The 18,797-nt window shown below is 46.1% G+C and overlaps 1 protein-coding gene across 17 annotated transcripts in view; it reads left to right on the top strand.

The window, feature by feature from the left end:
• The window catches only part of CELF2 (CUGBP Elav-like family member 2), a 565,824-nt gene that overhangs the window by 481,356 nt on the left and 65,671 nt on the right, over positions 1 to 18,797 (top strand). For all 17 annotated transcript variants that reach the window (XM_025264691.3, XM_025264694.3, XM_044928249.2 and 14 more), the window contains one exon: positions 12,099 to 12,147. In XM_025264691.3, coding sequence (XP_025120476.1) covers positions 12,099 to 12,147 — 49 coding nt within the window. The remainder of the gene's footprint in view (positions 1 to 12,098; positions 12,148 to 18,797) is intronic.

Raw genomic sequence — 18,797 nt, 5'->3', positions numbered from 1 at the left:
TGGGGTCACACAGAGTTGGACATGACTGAAGTGACTTAGCAGCAGGAGCAGCAGAGATGCATAAAAGAGCAATTTGGAATAGTACTGTGACTCAAAGCATAAAGGAATCCCATTCACTCTACTTCCACCAGTGAATCTGCATCTTCAAAAGGCCACTGTCTACACGGTGTCCTCCAGAATTTCCCAAGCAGCGTTCAGCATTGGTGGTGTAGTGGTGAGTATAGCTGCCTTCCAAATCAGTATTCAGACGATTACTTGGCTTCCCAGGTAGTACAGTGAAGAGTCCACCTGCCAGTGCAGAAGACACAAGAGACGTAGGTTTTATCCTTGGGTCAGAAAGATCCCCTGAAGTTGTAAATAGGAACCCACTCCAGTATTCTTGCCTGAAGAATTCAATGGACAGAGGAGCCTGGTGGGCTACAGTCCATGGGGTTGCAAAGAGTTGGACACAACTGAGCGTGACCACACACACACACATTCAAATAGAAACAGGCATTGTACAATTCAGTCAACTATCATAAAGCCAAATACCAATGTCTACCTGTGTAAATGCTGACTTACCTAATAAGTGGTCTATACTTGATTCATTTTATAGATTCCAGTGTACTTTTCCCACTAACAGTTTGTGAAGAAACCACAAACTGTAGATCAGTTGTCAGTAATTCAAAACTATTATTCTCTCGTAGACTGAGAGCTAATTTTGCTTATCAATTGTTTCTCATCATCGTAGGTATAGAACATTTTAGATAACTTGGCCCATAATATAAACTTCACAGTCTACTTCCATTTTGCATGTATTTTAAATGACTTGAAGGAACTGTAGAAGAACTAACATTTAATCTGTCTGAATTAGAGCATACAGTTCGTGGTCAGATGGCATACAGATCAGAGCTATACTTTTCCTAGTATGGCTGTAAGGCTGTTTTTCGTTGACTCATGACAGCATTTTAAGTATTCTTTCCTACCTTTTTCATAGAGAAAACTGGACAGTCATTTTTGTTCTGAGCCTAAAATATTTTACTTCCTCCTTTCCCGTCTATATGTCTTTTCTTTCTTTCTCTTGCCTCATTGCTGTGGCTGAGACTTCCAGTATTATGTTGAATGAAAGTGGCAGAAGTGGGCCTCCTTGTCTTGTTGCTGAGCTTGAAGGAAAAGCTTTGCATTTTTCATGGTTTAGTGTATTATCTGTGAGTTTGTCGTACATGCCCTTTATTAGATTGAGGTGCATTCCCTCTGTACCCCCTTTCTTGAGAGGTTTTTTCCCCTCTCACAAATAGATGTTGAATTTTGTCAAACACTTTTTCTGCATCTGTTGATTATTATATGATTTTTAAGCTTCATTTTAAAACGGTATGTCACACTGACTGATTTGTGGATGTTGGACCATCCTTTGCATCCCTGGCATAAATCCTATTTGATCATGGCATATGACTCTTAGTGTATTACTGAATTCATTTGGTTTCTGCTTGTCTGGAAAACTATCTCAATTCTGAATGATAAATCTGTTGGGTAGAGTAGTCTTGGTTGGGAGTTTTTTGTTTTGTTTTCTCAGTACTTTGAATGTATTGTGCCATTCCCTTGTGGCCTTCATGTTTCTGCTGAAAAACCTGCTAGTAATCTTATGGGGCTTCTTCTTTTTCTCTTGCTGCTTTTAATAGTCTTTTCTTGTCTTTAACTTCTGACATTTTAATTATAATCTGTCTTTGTGTGGATCTCTTTGAGTTATTTGAAACACTCTGGGCTCCTGGATCTGAATGTCTGTTTTCTTCCCCAGCTTATGTAAGCTTTCAGCCATTTTTTCCTTAAATAATTATTCTTGCCATTTGTCTGTTTTCCTTGTGGGATCCCTAGAATATGAATGCCCGTCTTTTTTGGTGTTGTCTCCTAAGTCCCTTAAGCTATCTTTTTTTTTCATAAAAATTCTTACTATCTGAAGATGATATATGATATTATATAGAGACAACCTTAGACTCCATCAAAAAACTGAACTCATAAGCAAGTTTAGTTAAGTCACAGGATTCAAAGTGAATACACAAAAAAACTGTTGTGTTTCTATTCACTAATAATGAAATATCAGAAAGAGAAATTAAGAAAACAGTTCCATTTACAATTGCATCTAAAATAATAAATTTAACCAAGGAGTGTATATAGAAAACTACAGGACCTTAATTGAAAGGCATGGAAGAAGACACAAATAAATGTAAAGATTTTCTGTGTTCATGATCAGAAGAATTAATATTGTTATAGTTGCCATACTACCCAAGGCAAGCTACAGATTTGGTGCCATCCCTGTCAAAATTCCACTGATATGCTTCACAGAAACAGAACAAATAGTTGTAAAATTTGTATGGAACAACAGAAGACCCTGAATGGGCAAAGCAGTCTTGAAAAAGAACAAAGCTGGAAGCAACATGCCCCTTATTTCAAAGTATATTACAAAGCTGTAGTAATCAAAAGAGTATGGTATGGACATTAAAAACAAACATATAGATCAATGGAACAGAATAGAAACCCAGGAAATAAACTCACACATATATAGTCAATTAATTTATGACAGAGGAGCCAAGAATATACACAATGGGCAAAGAACAGTCTCAAATGATGTAGGGAAAACTGGACACAAAACTCACACATTACACAAAAATTAAGAAAATGGATTAAAGATTTTAATATAAGACCTGAAATCATAAGACTCCTAGAAGAAAACATAGGTGGCAAGCCCCTTGACATAACTCTTGGTGATGATTTTTTTTTGAAACTGTTACCAAAGCAGAGGCAAGAAAAGCAAAAATAAATGAGTGATACTATATCACACTAAAAAACTTCTGCACAGCAAAGCAAACTATTGACAAAAATAAAAGACAGTCTAATGAATGGGAGAAAATTATTTGCAAATCATATATTCCAGGGATTAATATCCAAAATATATAAGGAACTCATAAACTCAGTAGCAAAAAAACAATGTGATTTAAAAATGGGCAAAAGATCTGAATAGACGTTTTTCCTAAGAAGACATCTTGATGGCCAATAGGCACCCGAGAAGATGCTCAGCGTTGTTATTCTTCAGGGAATTGCAAATCAGAACCACAGTGAGCTATAACTTCACACCTGTCAGAAGAGCTGTTGTCAAAAAGATAAAAAATAAAAAGTGTTGCTGAGGATGTGGAGAAAAGGGAACCTTTGTCCACTATTGGTGGGAATGTGAATGGATGCAGCCACTATGAAAAATAGTGTGGAATTTCCTCAATCTCCTTCTAGGTATTTATCTGAAAGAAACAAAGACATTAACTTGAAAAAGATAACCAGTACTCCCATATCCATTGCAGCATATATTTACAATAGCCAAGATATGAAAGCTACCAAAGTGTTAGATGAATGGATAGAGATTGTTTCATATTTAAATATGTATGTATGTATATGTATATATTTGTGTATATACACATATATACATTCATAATGAAATATCATTCAGCTATTTAAAAAATGAAATCTTGTCTTTGGACAAATGACGGACCCTGAAGGTATTATGCTAAATTGAAATAAGTCACAGAAAAACAGATATTTTATGATCTCCCTTATATGTGGAATCTAAAAATTAATTTAAAAAATAAAAAAGCTCACAGATACAGAGGATAAGTGATTACCAGAGGCTGGGAGTAAGAGGTGGGAAAAATTGCTGAACTGGGGTCTTTGTTTAAATAAGTCTTTAAAGTATGTATTTCATATGTGCATGTGAAGTATGTATGAATGTATACATATATACACATACACACCTTCATATATAAGTTTCTAATTGGGAGGTACCCTCCAGACTGAGAGAGTCTTTATGTCTAGCGTGGAAGAGGAGATTTTGGTAATCCTCTCAGTTCTTAGAAACCACCATCTCACAGCATAGCTGTCTGGATATGCTAAGGGGAGGCTCAGTATGCAGGAGGGGTTGAGAGTCTGTGCTCCAGCCTGAGACAGCCCCAGTGCAAACCCCTGCTGCACACTGCTCAGTGTGCCTCGGCCAAGTTCTTTAATCTCTCTTTGTCTTCCTCCTTCCATCCCTCCCCCAACCCTGTCCCTTTAGTTCCTTATTCACATCTATCTCAGGGTCGTTGTGAGAATTAAATTAGTTAGGATACATATAAAGAGCCTACAGCAATCAATGCTTAGCCCGGGAAAACTGAGAGCACAGGGGAGATTTCCTCTGTTTTCACCAAAATTGCCTAAATGCTCTACTTACGTAGCAAACACAATTGTGAGCGCCAAGCCCAGCTTCATCCTGATGGAGACGGATCCCACATGTGACTCTGGTCATCTGTATTCTTGCAGAGGCGTCACTCTGTTAAAAGATGTTTTGGGAAGTTTAGCGATACGTCACCATTTTCAAAAACCAAAAATCAGAGAAATTCAAAGGTCCTTATTCAATACTGAGAGGTCAACATTCCTAAAACTCCCTTTTTTTCTTCCCAGTCTACTTTACACAGAGTATAAAAAGCAGTGATGGAAATGGCAGAATTTCCTTCCTAGAGAGATGGGGGATCCTCTATGGCTCCGGGAGTTCCTTATGGTCGTAGAAGATCCCTTGACAGTACATCTGCCTTTGGGGTGATGGCCTGCCTCCAGCTGGTGGCAGTTCTTCTGAAATTTATTTTTGCCCATTTGCAAAACATTTTGGAGAAAAATTGAGGAAGCAAAGATGCCTTTGGTATCTCATAGTCTGCTGTCCAACAAGATTCGACATATATTCTCCATGAGTCAGGTTTGCGTTGTCAGGGAGGAAGTGCAAGAGAAGTTCCAGTTCGTCTCTCCTGAGTGGAGTCTGTTAATTTTCTCATTCGGCACATGGCTCCTTCATGCATTCACTTCCTCCCTCCCCTCTCCTCCTCCCTTTAAATACTTTGTGGGCAGTAAGCTTATAACATGTGCCATCACGGCTGCTCTTTCTAGGGGTCACAATGGGGTTAATAATGCGGTGCGTGGTGGTGACTCTGTAAAATCCATTTCAGGTTAAAAAATAGCATGTTTTATACTGAGTCTGGTGTTAAAGGTGGTTCACTCATCCTTTGGTGATGGCCAGGGTTAAACAAGTTTCAATACAAATTCTCCTTGGTGTGAGAAACAGTGTCCTGGGTCTTCCGGCCTCCATCTGGGTTAACACTGGCCGTTTCAGCTCAGAATCACCTCCTTAGCCATCACAGGATCGAGGCAGAAAGATCTGGGGAAATGACTCAGACTTCATAGAGAGTGTGGTTCGTGGATGCTGGAGGTTGTGGTCCAGGCTTGTCTTTGTCACTGGGATGCAATAGGACTCATCACAAGGGTGGTGACAGCTGCCGCCAGGGGCATCTGTAGCTCCCTCCCCATGCCGTCACCTCCACAGCCTTTGGGGGGTGCCTTTGCCCTATAGTTACATCCTCATCTTCATTTCTGTGAGCCGCAGCCAGGCTCTTGGTGACACATCCAAGGCTGACATGTTCCAGAGTGAGAAGCAGCAGGTCCTGCCAGCAGTAAGGGCCTCAGATCTAGGGCCCCTGTGAATGTGGGGGATACGCTGAGGGAGGGCCAGGGGCCGCGCACTCACCATTAGGAGGCAGGCTACGGGGTGAGGCTTCCTGGAGGCTGGAGCCCTGGATGCTGACAGCTTCCTGAGAGAGTGGGGGCATGGGATGAAACTAGCCCATGTCAGAGAGGAGGGCCCACAGGTCAAGAGGCCCTGATCGGCCCCCCAAGAGACAGCAGCTCAGTGGGCTGCGGTCACAGTGCCCTTTGCTTTCATGATCAATACTGAATACTCAGATGTAACTAAAAGTAACAGCCAGTTTCTCTCGAAAGTGCTTGACTAATCCCCCTTTCATCAGACTTCATCTGCATTTGTTTGTTTAATTGAAATATAGTTGATAGACAGTATTACATTAGTAATATACAGGTATATAGCAAAGTGATTCAGGTATACATATATATGTATGTGTAATCATATATATACCTTTATTCTTTTCCATTATAGTTTATTCCAAGATATTGAACATAATGCCCTGTAATATACAGTAAATCCTAGTCGTTTATCTATAGATTTCATTTGCCTTTAAGTAGGACTAAATAGAAACCAACAAGTTACCCAATACCTTACTGTGGAACGTGAGATATGATGTCACTGTTCAGTAATAAAATGTAAAACAAATTCACATGCAAAGCAATCTTCAAGGAAATAGGTTTAGAAGGCTTTCTTCATAGAAACGTAAACTTGATGAACTCTGTTAAATGCGCTGCCATGAAGCAGATCTGTTTCCAAAATACTTGATTTTGCCATTTCCCTGGACAGGCCCTCTGCTGTGGGGAAACTGGAGTAGGACAGCCAGGGCCCTGCTGTGGTCTCTGCTCCAAGGGCAGCTGAGTTGGACTTAAGTCTTAGACTCACTGGGCTTCCCAGGTGGCGCTAGTGGTAAAGAACCCGTCTGCCAATGCAGGAGACACGAAGAGTTGAGGGTTCAATCCCTGGGTCAGGAAGATCCCCTGGAGAAGGAAATGGCTACCCACTCCAGTATTCTTGCCTGGAGAATGAATCCCATGGACAGAGGAGCCTGGCGGGCTGTGGTCCATAGGGTCGCAAAGAGCTGGACACAACTTGGTGACTTAGCACGCGTGCGTACATTCACTGCTGCCGTTCCTCCAGGCCTCAAGGGAGCTACCCTGTCAGCGCCACTGGCTAGAGGTTGTAAATCCCTAGGCTCCTCTGTGTAGACAGATCATAGCAATACAGACCAGGGACGGTTTCTTCAGACCCAGCTGATCCTGTGTAACAATGGAGCTGCAGCCTCGGAGTAATTAACATGCCTCTTAACATATATACAATGAAATGTTACTCGGCCATTAAAAAGAACAAGGTGATGCCATTTGCGGTAACATAGATGGACCTAGAGATAGTCATACTGAGTGAAGTAAGACAAAGACAAATATCATGATTGCTTGTATGTGGAATCTAAAAAAAAGTACAAACGGACTTACTTACAAAACAGAAATAGGGTCACAGATGTAGAAAACAAACTAACGATTACCAAGGGGGAAAGGAGGTGAGATAAAGTCAGAGATGGGGATTGACATATACACACTGCTATGTATAAAATAAGAATCTGCTATATGGCACAAGGAGCTCTACTCAATACTCTAATGGCCTGTATGGGAAAAGGATCTAAAAGAGTGGACATGCGCGTAACTGATTCAGGTAGGAGACTGGAACAGTGACGGCCAAGCTCTTGGGCCCTTCCTGCCATTACTGCTGTCTCCTGCCCAACTGCAGAGCACGGTGCATACCCCCACCCTCCAGCTCGGGCAGTGGAGGTGGCCAGTGTCCCCATCGTGACAAAAGCTGTGTTGCCAAGCTTCAGCTCTGATGCCACGGGTGTCATCTTCAGTCCTTGAGGAAGGCAGTGAGGGTGTGGCCTGGGGCTGCCAACCCAGGGCCGTTCTGTTTCAGGGCTGAGATGTGCGCTGCTTTCTCTGGGCTTGAATTTCTCTAATCGTGAGCTTATCCCCGATGGCGGGTCTAGGAGCGCTTTGTTATTTGGGGTTTGGTGAATGGTCTCTGGCGACATCCGTTGCTCCCTCTGTCGGTTAGGGTGCATCATCGTCATTCATTAGGAGCGGTGCGGCTCGTTTCTCTGACTCTCTTCCTTCAAGTAGGTTGTTCCTCCCCTGAAATGTCCTTCACTTAAGTCTTGGGTGGCATCAGGGTCCCTTCAGGATTGAGCCTGACCGTCGCTCCAGCTGAGATGTGTTCTGCACTTGCCCTTCCTTTGTGTCGGGCGTCTGTCTGAGTCCCCACGCCGCATGTGGAAAACGCCTGGTGTGTCACTCTCTACCCTTACGTCAGACACTCGGTTGTGATGAGAACTCTTGTTTACCCATTACTCCCACCATGTAACAGAGCGGAATGAAGTGAACGTGTGAGTTGTCTTAGCACCCTACTGAGGTGAATCTTTGACACCATTTCCTGTTACAGGGGAGGAATCTCCCTATATTATATTATATTATATTGAAACTTTAAACTGGAATGCCCCCTCCTTTGCAGGAACTTCCCTACTCCACTCAACAAGTTCTCCCAAAGTTCTTGGAATCATAAGACTTTGAGGAAGTGACATAACATTACAAGAATAACGCCTCCAAACCATTTTTTTTTTTTTTGTCTTCCTTGACATTTACATCCTGTACCTGATCAGCAATTTGAAACTCAAATGAACTGTTAGTGATAATGAGCCATTCCTAATACAGTCCTGATTGAACACCTCTCTCCAAGAAGGTCAAGGCGCTTTACATACAGTTATCACAGTTGGTTTCAGAACATCCCTGGACTAGGGTGACCACCCGTTTAGAATCACCTTGGTCTGACACTCCGGGTCTCCATAAGGAGATCTATCCTTCTCCTCTCCGGATCCAGGAGTTCAAGTTCAAACAAACCCAATTCAAGTCCAGACTGGCCCTGGCTGTTTTATTGCTACCGGTGGCAAATTCCTGAGCCTTCTGGATAGTCTTAGATCAGAATCAGGGTCAGTTCTCAGCAACAGCAGGAAAACTCAGAGTCAAGTCTTCACGCAATACCCATGGTGGAGTTCTGTTGGTAAAGTGTGCTGGGAAGGCAGAGAAAGGCTGCTTTTCCCCAAGCGGATACTGCTGGCGCCTGCAGCTTCTCCTCGTAGGCTCAGGAGTCCAGACACCATGTTGGGCATTTGTGGGGGAAGCCATGCAGTTTGTGGGAATCGGTCCTGGTTGAAGAGTAGGGAACTCTGATTTCTGATCCCAGCTGTGTCATTAACCAGCTGTGTGTCCTTCGTGGAGTCCCTTGTTCCCTTCAGATGTTGAGAGTATTGGACGAGGTGATTCCCAGGGCCCTTGGCAGCTTTAGTCAAATGATTCTGTCCTTGCAGCTCCCAGATTTCCTCATCCTGCCCTCTGTGCATGTCGCTGAGGGATCTCAGGGCTCACAGCACTCTCTCTGTACTGCTTTTCTGATCCTCGTCACCAGCTTTCTCCTTTATTTACATGCATGTCAGTCGCCATGTTGGGTTGGCAGTGTCTTGAAGGCAAGAGTCCTATTCGTTGAATTTTTGTGTCCTATATGTAACGTTGGTGCTCTTATCTCTCCTGTACCTTTAACCTGTGAAATTCATCTGAGTCTTTTCAGCTCATTGACCTGTACAAGTGTTTCCTGTCTGGAAAGACTCCACCCTCATCATCCACCAAGCCTCCTGTCTTCCTCCTTGCCGCCTCTTAGAACAAATCTTGAAGTAATTATCTGCATCTATCATATCAACCATTACCTTTCCTGTTACACTCCCACCACCTGCAAGTTGGCATTCTGGCCCCCACTACCCTCACAGAAGCTGTTTTGATAAATTTAAAAAAAATCTGTATTGCCAGATGCAGAGGGACCATGGGGCACTTTGATCGCAGCATCTAACAGCACTCGCTCTGACCACCACCTTGTTCTTGAAACTCGCCCTGCGTGGCACCTGTGGGGCACGCGGTTCTGTTCCTGCTTCTCTGGTTGGCCCTTGCTCTGCCTCTTACGACTCGTCTTCCTGCTGTCCCTTGGTTCTGCCCTTGGTTGTCGTCTCCCTTCACTCACTCCCTTCTCTGGACAGTTTCAGCCACACGTGTGGCATCAGCCCACTCCCAGAGCCGTCCTGACAGTCGAGACCCATGTTTCCAGCCTCACACCAAATGCAGGGCGTCCTGACCTGTGCCCCTCAGTCTCTGCCCACCGCCTCCCCGGCCAGCTTTCTCGTGTTTTCCCTGTTGAGGCAGTTACTTGTGGGGCACAGCGTTGTGTGCAGGACACAAAGGTAAAGTGAACAGGCTGGGATCCCACTGCACATTCAGCTATCCAGGCCTGGGCTTCTGCCACCACCAGCCAGTTCCCTCTGAGGTTCAGGCCTTCACCAGCTCCCGGGGGCTGTTTGTAGTCAGTCACCTCTGAACTGTCCCCCTCGACTCCTGAGTCTCCACCCTCCAATGCTGCAGCCAAAGGTGGCTTTTCGAGAAAGCAAATGGGATCTCATGGCTTTGCTGCTTAAACATTCTAACATTCTATACCTGATCGCTGACTTTTAGGTGAAATTGCAACACCTTAGCCTGTGAGATGGCACCCCACTCCAGTACTCTTGCCTGGCAAAGCCCATGGACGGAGGAGCCTGGTAGGCTGCAGTCCATGGGGTCGCTAGGAGTCGGACACGACTGAGCGACTTCACTTTCCCTTTTCACTTTCATGCATTGGAGAAGGAAATGGCAACCTACTCCAGTGGTCTTGCCTGGAGAATCCCAGGGATGGGGGAGCCTGGTGGGCTGCCGTCTCTGGGGTCGCACAGAGTTGGACACGACTGAAGTGACTTAGCAGCAGCAGCAGCCTGCGAGATGGTCAGCAGCCTGGACACCAGCTGCCCCAGCACCCTTCTCATGTGCCCCCACACTGACACAGACACTCACGCTCTGCACTGGCTCCAGCAGGGCCGGGCGCCTCCTTACCACCGTGTCTGTGTGTGGGACAGTCCACGGCTGCCCCCCTCCTCTGCTGGCAAGTCTGCCAGCCTTTAGGACTCAAAGCAGATGGGCCCTTTGCCACAGCACCCCCACGGCCCTCACCAGGCAGAGTGAAGTGCCTGCTCCCCTGGACTCCCACAGCCCCTTTTCTGAAAAGACAAGTCTGCTTACTGACCCCTAAGCATTCCACTCTCATCCTGGTCTCTTCTCTACAAATTGAACGTATTAATGAGTGGAGTGGGAATACAAGTGGACCCCACACCTCAAGGCCTGTGTTCTGTGCGTAAGAGCATCTTGCCTTGGAGCGTAAACGAAGCAGCTCTGAATTATTTAGCCTCTCATCCCCCGGTACTGCTCTCTCGTCCTCTTCCTCTAGTGTTTGGAAGACCCTGGCAGGCATTAGGTGCACGTGGTCTCGACCGCCCGATAATCACTTCCCATCATTTCGGTGCCAGAGCCAAGTAGCATTCCCCTTTCATTTAAATTAGATAAAACCCAGAGCTGTGGCTGGCAAGTGAGGGAAGTCCACTGGGGAAATTAAAGGTTCAGACAGAATGGGACCCATTATAATAAAAGCATTTGCACAGCCACTGATTCCATCTACCCTGTGGCATCGACAGTCCTTGGGGTAGGATGAAATATGAAGCGAGAGAGCCTGTGAAAGTCATTTGAGGAATTTATTTTAATTGGAAACGGTGGCAGCTTTCTGTGCTTGGAGTCAACTCTGCAGATCACACACAGGAGTATGATTGGCATCATTTAAAGAGCATGGAGCATCTTGTTCCTCCAAGATGCAGGATCTTGGTCCTACATTGTCTCAGGTGCTTCCTCCACCTACGTGCGCACTGAAGGGGATTGTCAGCCCGTCCCTCATCCTTTACTCCCTCCCTCTCGCCTTCTGTCCATTCTTTCACTGCCTTTGCATTCCTGTCTCATACTTCACGTTTAATAAAAATCAGATGATGACACCTAAATCAATCAATGGGTCAACCTGCAAATTACTCAGAACTCTAAAACCCAAGAAACAGCCATGCAGCAGACATAGAATGACCAGAAGAAAAATGGACCATCTGTAATCATTTGTAGTAACACAAAATAACGATAGCTGTTTTTTCCTATGCCTCATTTGTTAAGCACATCACAGGCGTCTTCTCTGATAATTCTCTCCAGCCCTACTATATAGATGTCACCTCCATCTTACAGATGAGGAGACTAAAGCTCAGAGGAGACGCTTGCCCAGGGTCATGCCGCTATAATGAACAGCAGAGCCAGAATCACCTGTCAGATCCCAGCAGAAATCACACTGAGTGGTAGAACCAGGTTTTGAACTTGAGCCTGACTGCAAAGCTCCTGTGTTAAGATACCATGTCACGGAGCCCTGGGACTTAAAAGCATCCTGTTGCTGAACGTCAAACACACGCTTGCATTTAATATATAATGGTTCCTGTTAACTGAGAGAGGTCTCGTTGTTATTTAGATGCCTTATGAAGGTATCCATAGTCTTGTTGAACAGCATGGGGTTTCTGAGACTGTTGAACTGTTGTTCAGTCTGCCTTACCTTCTCATTTTTCTATTTTTAGATGCATCATCCCATTCAGATGAAACCTGCAGATAGTGAAAAATCAAACGGTAGGTGGTAACCAATTGTCTCCTATTAATGTCTGTTTTCTTAAGCACAGAGGTGAGGCTGGTGCGGGGAGGGGGTGTGGGGAGGAGCTGGCTGTTTCTCTGGGGAAGGCAAAGAGATGTGCTCCAGGAGCGTCCATTGGGGTGGGCACCTGTGGAGAGCGTGAACTTCAGCCCCCTCCCTCCTGTATCTGGTGTAAAGACCTGTGAAGATGCTACAAGTATCGGTTTTCCGTGTCCCTCTGTTTGGGATGTGATCGGTATGGTGACCCTGTGGCCTTTGGCTCTTGTCTACCTCCTCTGACAGCGGCACAGGCACCCAAGGGGGACGGATGACCTTACACCAGGCAGAGAAGCCAGGTGAGGAGGGCCTCGCCCACCAGGACTTGGGCTGTCTTTTTTTCCCCCCTTTCCTTTGGTCCTCTGGCTTTGAGAGTGTCTGATTGCACTTTTCTCTAGGTTGTATCCATGCATTTGAATCTATATTCATTCAGAATTCAGTCTGCTGGTTAATAAACACACACTTAAGTGCAAAAAAAAAAAAAATGTATGTATGCCTTTGATGCGGTCCGTGGAATAATTGACTTGCCTCTCCATGACACTGGAGGGTTGATGGGCACATTTCTCTCTGGAGTTTCTGCTTCCACTTGTGCAGACTGTCTCTCCCCGTTTTGTTCTTGGGATTGACTGAATGTGTGTTAGAGGAATCTCCTGCCTTCCTGGAGCCCAGCACCCCCATCCCACAAGACTGACACAATCAGCGTGGTTTCCGGCCTCCAGGCAGCTCTGCACCTCATTAATTAGTCATGGGGCAGAAGCCACGCACTCGGAGATCCGCATATCCGCATGTGTAAATGATGATGAGGCTCTGCCTCTCCACTAGGTGTGTTTTTGCTGATTGTAGTGCATCCCATTTTCTGGCCCCATCAACTGGAAAGTTTTGAAGGAAGTTCCCTGCCGTATGGGGATGCTGCAGGCACTGGGCTCGCCTGTCGGGGAGTAAACATTGGTGCTTCACCACCATCCTGACCAGCCACACCCTTCTCTTCGGGTCTGATTCCCTTTTTCCTACAGTTCTTTATCGCAGCCATGGTGTTGGGTGTCAGAGGGTCTAAAACCCACCACTGCTTTGTTTTGGGTCTTAGTCTGCTCGCTTCGTCCTTTGTTTGACAATTCTTTGTCAGTTACTTACTCTGTGCCGGGCAGGTTGCCAAGGGCCGGGGCTGCAGCAGTGAATTTTTAAAAGCAGAAAAGGACACAAAAGACACTGTCCATTCCCTCCTGGAACTCGTGTCCATTGTCACGGGTTTCAGTATCTGACTGTCATGGAGAGATTGGACTTTAATCTCATTCATAGAATAGGAATAAAGGTAACTGCCTCTCAGAGCTGAGCTTTTTTCCTAGATATTTGGGCTAGTGCTCTAAGTGGCTGAGTGCTTGTATAAAGTGATGCCTGGTGTCTCCACCCCCATTCTTCCCTGGCCCTTAGGACTCTGCACCCAGTGTGTCTGCCCAGGCAGAAGGCGGGCTCCCTGAGCCCACATGCTCCAGTTGGGCATGCCTGCAGTCCATTCTTTTCCTCCTGGGAGAGGGGAGGGTTGGAGCAGGTATTTGTGGGATGAATCAGCAAAGGTCATGCTGGCGTGTCCAGCCGCCAGGAGATGCTCCCTGTCCTTTGGCTCCATAATCCTACAAACTCTCAGGACACCGATCATGGGATCAAAGTCTGCAGAAGAAGCTTCATTTGAGCTTTAGGCCATCGTGATAAACCTGACAGAGAACTGAGTTAAAAATGTGAGACTTAAAATACCTGAAGAGTTGAACCAAGAGAAGGTTTCTTCTGCATTTTCTGCTGGGCAGGTACAAACCGTGACTGTCCTCTGGACACTGAGGGTGGTGTCTGCTTGGGGTCTGGAACCACAGCAACAGGATACAACTGCCAGGGACACACCCTATTTTGCACAGTCTCAGAAGCCAAGCAGGACTGGGTACTGTTTTACTAAGATGAGCAAATACCCAAAAATGCCAGGTCTCAAGCCCTCTTTCGAGGAGCCCGGACTTGACCCCTGACCCCTCACTTGTTGGCTGTGACCTTGGGCAAGTTCCTCTAACCTCACCCAGCCTCCAAGTCTCCAGCTGTAAGAGGGGCTGTGGTCTTGTAGTCTGTGCTCTGCCCGTAAGGCCCACCTGACGGCGTCATCCCGCAGTTGACATCTGCAGAACTTAGGGTCACACCTGGTGCGAGGCGAGCATCCACTCTGCTCTGCTGAGGACATAACTCCAGCCCTCAGAGCAGCTTCTCTGGTGCCTCCTGAGAGCAGAGGCCGGCCCTTCCAGCCCTGGGCTCTTCCTGCCAAAGCTTAGATCTGAACACACAAAGGAAAACCCACAAACCTTCTTTCTGGGCCGTCGGTCCCTTCGCTTGCAGATTGAACTTCATTTTCTGAATTTTCAGTTAAGAAACAAAAAGTCAAATAGTATAAAGGGACCGAAGGTGGCTTTTAAAGAGCTCTTCTTCACGGAGGCTCCCGCCTTGCATAGTCATGAGAAGACTTCAGGGTTCTCCTTGGACCTGAGTGGAAGAAGGAGAAAGGTATTATGTCCCAAAGCCAGGGATACAAGCTGCAGGCCTTTTCTGATGTCACATGGCATTTTTAACAGGTAAGCATAGTTTCTGAGAGGCTTCCCTGGTAGCTCAGCTGGTAAAGAATCTGCCTGCAACGCCGGAGACCCCAGTTCAGTTCCTGGGTTAGAAAGATCCCCTGGAGAAGGGAATGGCTACCCACTCCAGTACTCTTGCCTGGAGAATTCCATGGACAGAGGAGCCTGGCAGGCTACAGTCCATGGGGTCACAGAGTCAGACACGACTGAGAGACTTTTACTTTAACTTTTTACTTTTTCATAGTTTCTGAAGCTCAGAGAGCATCAAGATTTCTTGGGCTCAGATGCTCAAAATAGCTCCTGTGGCTGTGAAAGAAGTATAATGAGCTGTAATTGCACTTTTTTTTTTTTCTGAGTTTGCTGACATTTATGGATGGCACAAAGGACTCATCATAGTGAGACAGTTACTCTCTTCATTATCAGTGTGTTCAGATTTCTCCAACTTCATATTTGCTGAGCAAGATTCATCACAGATTCATTAGTGATGGACAAATGAACTCCAGAAAAGCAATCACTCCTTTAAGCTTTTGTCCACTCAGGGATTCTGACAGAGGGAACCTCTGTGCTGAGCCCAGAAATGTGGTTTGTTGTTCGTTACTAAGTCATGTCTGACTCTCTATGACCCCATGGACTGTAGCCCGCAAGGCTCCTCTGTCCATGGGATTTCCCAGGCAAGAATACTGGAGTGGGTTGACCTTTCATTGTCCAGGGATCTTCCCAACCCAGGGATCACACCCAGGTCTCCTGCATTGCAGGCAGTTTCTTTACCACTGAGCCACCAGGGAAGCACCCCCCACCCCGCCCCCGCCAGAAATGTGAGTCTGCTCTTGTATGTTCCCTGCACTTGACTGTTTTCTGGAACAAACCTGCGAGATCTCCACCCTTCCTGGAACCTGCACTTCCAGCGGCTCAGGCGTCAGCTGTAGCCTCCAGCACATTTATGCAGACTCCCAGCGTTTCATCAGTACTTCACGTTCTTGCACTTCTACTGCACCAGGCATCCAAAAAAAAGATCCTACTCTGGACCAGCAATAAAACATCAGGGACTTTGAGAAGAACACACTGAACATATGCCCGGGTCTCAACAGCACCCACCTTTTATGGCTCTTGTTCCCTTGCACCTAGTTGAGTGGGCGGTACAGGAAGAGCGTTTGAGGAGGCGTGGATTATTGCAGGGACCAGCCCCCCCCCACCACCACCGCCCACACACACACACACACACACACACACACACACTCTTCATTCTCTCTCCCATCAGAGGGCCTGTTTCCAGCTTTTAATCCTCCATCGCCATGTAGAAAAAACAACCAACTGTGCAGGATTGAAAGTTAAAGGCAGTTGCTGGGTCTCAAGTCAGTCCAGCAGTGGGTGATGAGGAAGTCGTGGTGGTCACCTTTGGTTCTGGGCTTGGGGTCCCAGGGGCTGGAGCCGTGTGTACTTGTGAGGTCACGCTCCTAGCTTCAAGGATTCTTTTTTGACTCTGTGGACAGAATGTCAGGTTCATTCTGCTTTAACTTCCAGCCTCATGGCCTGTCAAGGGCCCCGAGAGCCTCGCATCCAGAAATGCCATGTAAGCCCCCATCTCTTTCCTCAAGGCCTCTGAAACCTCCAGTGACCGGGCATCCAGTTCCAGGCTCGCGAGAGCCAGTATGAGGGGACGCTGTCCGTCCAGGGAGGGTGCAGCCTGGAGAGATGGGGATCTGGGTGTCCCCTGCAGTCGCTGATGCACTGGGAAAGGAGGAAATCATTTTGAAATTCAAAGTAGACTCCGGGATTCAGAGGCCGTAATTAAATGCCGTATGTTAGCACCAACACATTGGAAAGTTGTTAATGAATTCAGGCCGCCCCGAATACAGGTGCAACTTTGACAGGTTGTACACCAGGGTGTTAGCACAGACTTACGGTTGGGGGTGGGGGCGCGTTAAAAATTAAGTTTCTAGTCCCTGAACTTAAAAAGTCCCCACATACCTGTAATATTAACCCTTCTCATTTACCCTGTGGAAGGGGAGCTGGTAGTGGTCGCTGCTGTGAATCCACTTTCAGCTTGGCTGCTGGCATTCGTGGCCACCCCGACTGTGTAGCCCCTGGCGTATGAAGCATTTCCCCTCATTCATTCATTGGTTATCGTAAAGGAAGATGGACTTTTCCTCCAGAGGGCAAAGACGTTACCTTTTAAATCGTTTTTTTTTTTTTTTTTTTTAGTTTCCCTAAAGCACTTAGCAGAACATTATGGATGTGGTAGGTTTATTTAAGCACCTGGCATTCTTGTGGATGGAAAAAAATTAGTGAGCTATGTAACTGCTTGGGAGTGCTTAGGCAAGGCCCAGCAGAAAATGCCTCTAACGTTGATGAAAAAGTTAAGTGAATTCAGGATGATTATGTTTATTTAACATGTCGACGGAACTGTTCGGCAGTCCTTAGAATGGGAATCTGAGGACTAAATTTCAGGAATAAATTTTCACTGGAAGATCCAGGCGAACTCAAGGAGAGGAAAGCTCGGTATTTGTAGTTAGTCCCATTTTGCCACTGCAGTAAACAAGGTCCAGCTGTTAAAGCCGCAGAGCAGCTTTGGCTCAAGAGATTGCTGCCATTCAGGTTCCTATATAGATGCACACACGTGGCAGCACATACACACATGTCCACTCACACATGTGTACACACATGTCCACTCACACATGTGTACACACATGTGGCGACACACGTGTCCACTCGCACATGGCATACACGCGTGTCCACACACACGTGTCCCCACATGTGTCCACTCATACATGCATACACACAGGCGTGTCCACACACATACATTACACACACACATCCACGCACGGGGCAGGAAGTTAGCACTTTGAGTAGCATGTGGATGGTGTAGATTTTCTTTTAAGCTAATACTTGTTACTGAAAAAAGTGACAGTGATGTTTCCTCCCTCTGCTTGTGAGAGTTTACCCCGCCACTGAGCCTAGGAAGTCAGGATTTCTTAAGGGGTTTCCTTTTTTTTTTTAATATTCTTATAGAAAGAAAGCACTTTTGAATTTCCTCAGGAGCTGCACGTTTAGGTGACTCTAGCATTCTCCCACCCCAACAAAGCTCAAACCCTGAAAACTATTTTAGTTAAATACTGTAATTATAGGTTTACCAGGGAAACCAAGGACCAACTGAGACTTTATCCTTTGCTTTTGTTTGAAAGAACCAAAACTGGATTCTTCTGGATAAGAAGAAATACAACAGAAATTAGTTTTTTACTCATCAAGATAACAGCCATAGCTTCCTGAGGGTGGGAAGGGGTCGGGACGGTTTCCCTCCTTCCCTAAGTTCCCCTCCCTCCTCGGTCCCATTTCCATCAGTCCCGTCTGTTCCCCTTCTGGTTTAGGGGAATGCCTCATGCTGTCAGGATCCTCACACTGGAGTTCAGAAGCTCCCATTGGCAAGAAACCATCCTCTCTGGTATCTGATACTTCTAGAAATGCTTGGATCCTTGGGCCAACCCAACCCTCGACTTAACTGTGCTTCACCAGCTCCTACTAGATGACCGGGAGTCCACTTACTCTGACAGGAGAAAAAAGGATTTCTTAAATTAAAAAATCTTTATCTACACAAAGCAACTGGGGTTCTCCACAGCCTCTGCCCAGGAATCAGAGCCTGTGATGCCCATTGCTTCCTCGACAAGGCTCAACAGGGTCAAGGGCCCTGGACCACTGGTGACCTTCCTCCTGCACTGAGCCCTTCTCTGCCAGCAAAGCAGAAAGTCATACACATGATGCTCCAGTAAGGCTGCCTGCCTCTGCGCACCCCAAGGACTGACCTTGTTCTACCCTAACTCTGCGCCTTGTCTGGTTAATATGTGATGTCCCCAGCCCACTACCAGTCCATCCAGACCCTGCCAACGCTTCTTAAAGTCCAGCTTCAATTCCACATCTAATATCAAGCCTTTCTCAAGCTCTGGAGCACACTTCATAGTTCACAGGGATTGTGGAATTGTGGTTTTCAGTCTGAATTC

The sequence above is a fragment of the Bubalus bubalis genome, chromosome 14 (genome assembly GCF_019923935.1).
Source record: "Bubalus bubalis isolate 160015118507 breed Murrah chromosome 14, NDDB_SH_1, whole genome shotgun sequence".
NCBI lineage: Eukaryota > Metazoa > Chordata > Mammalia > Artiodactyla > Bovidae > Bubalus > Bubalus bubalis.
This window is presented reverse-complemented; position numbering and strand designations above follow the sequence as displayed.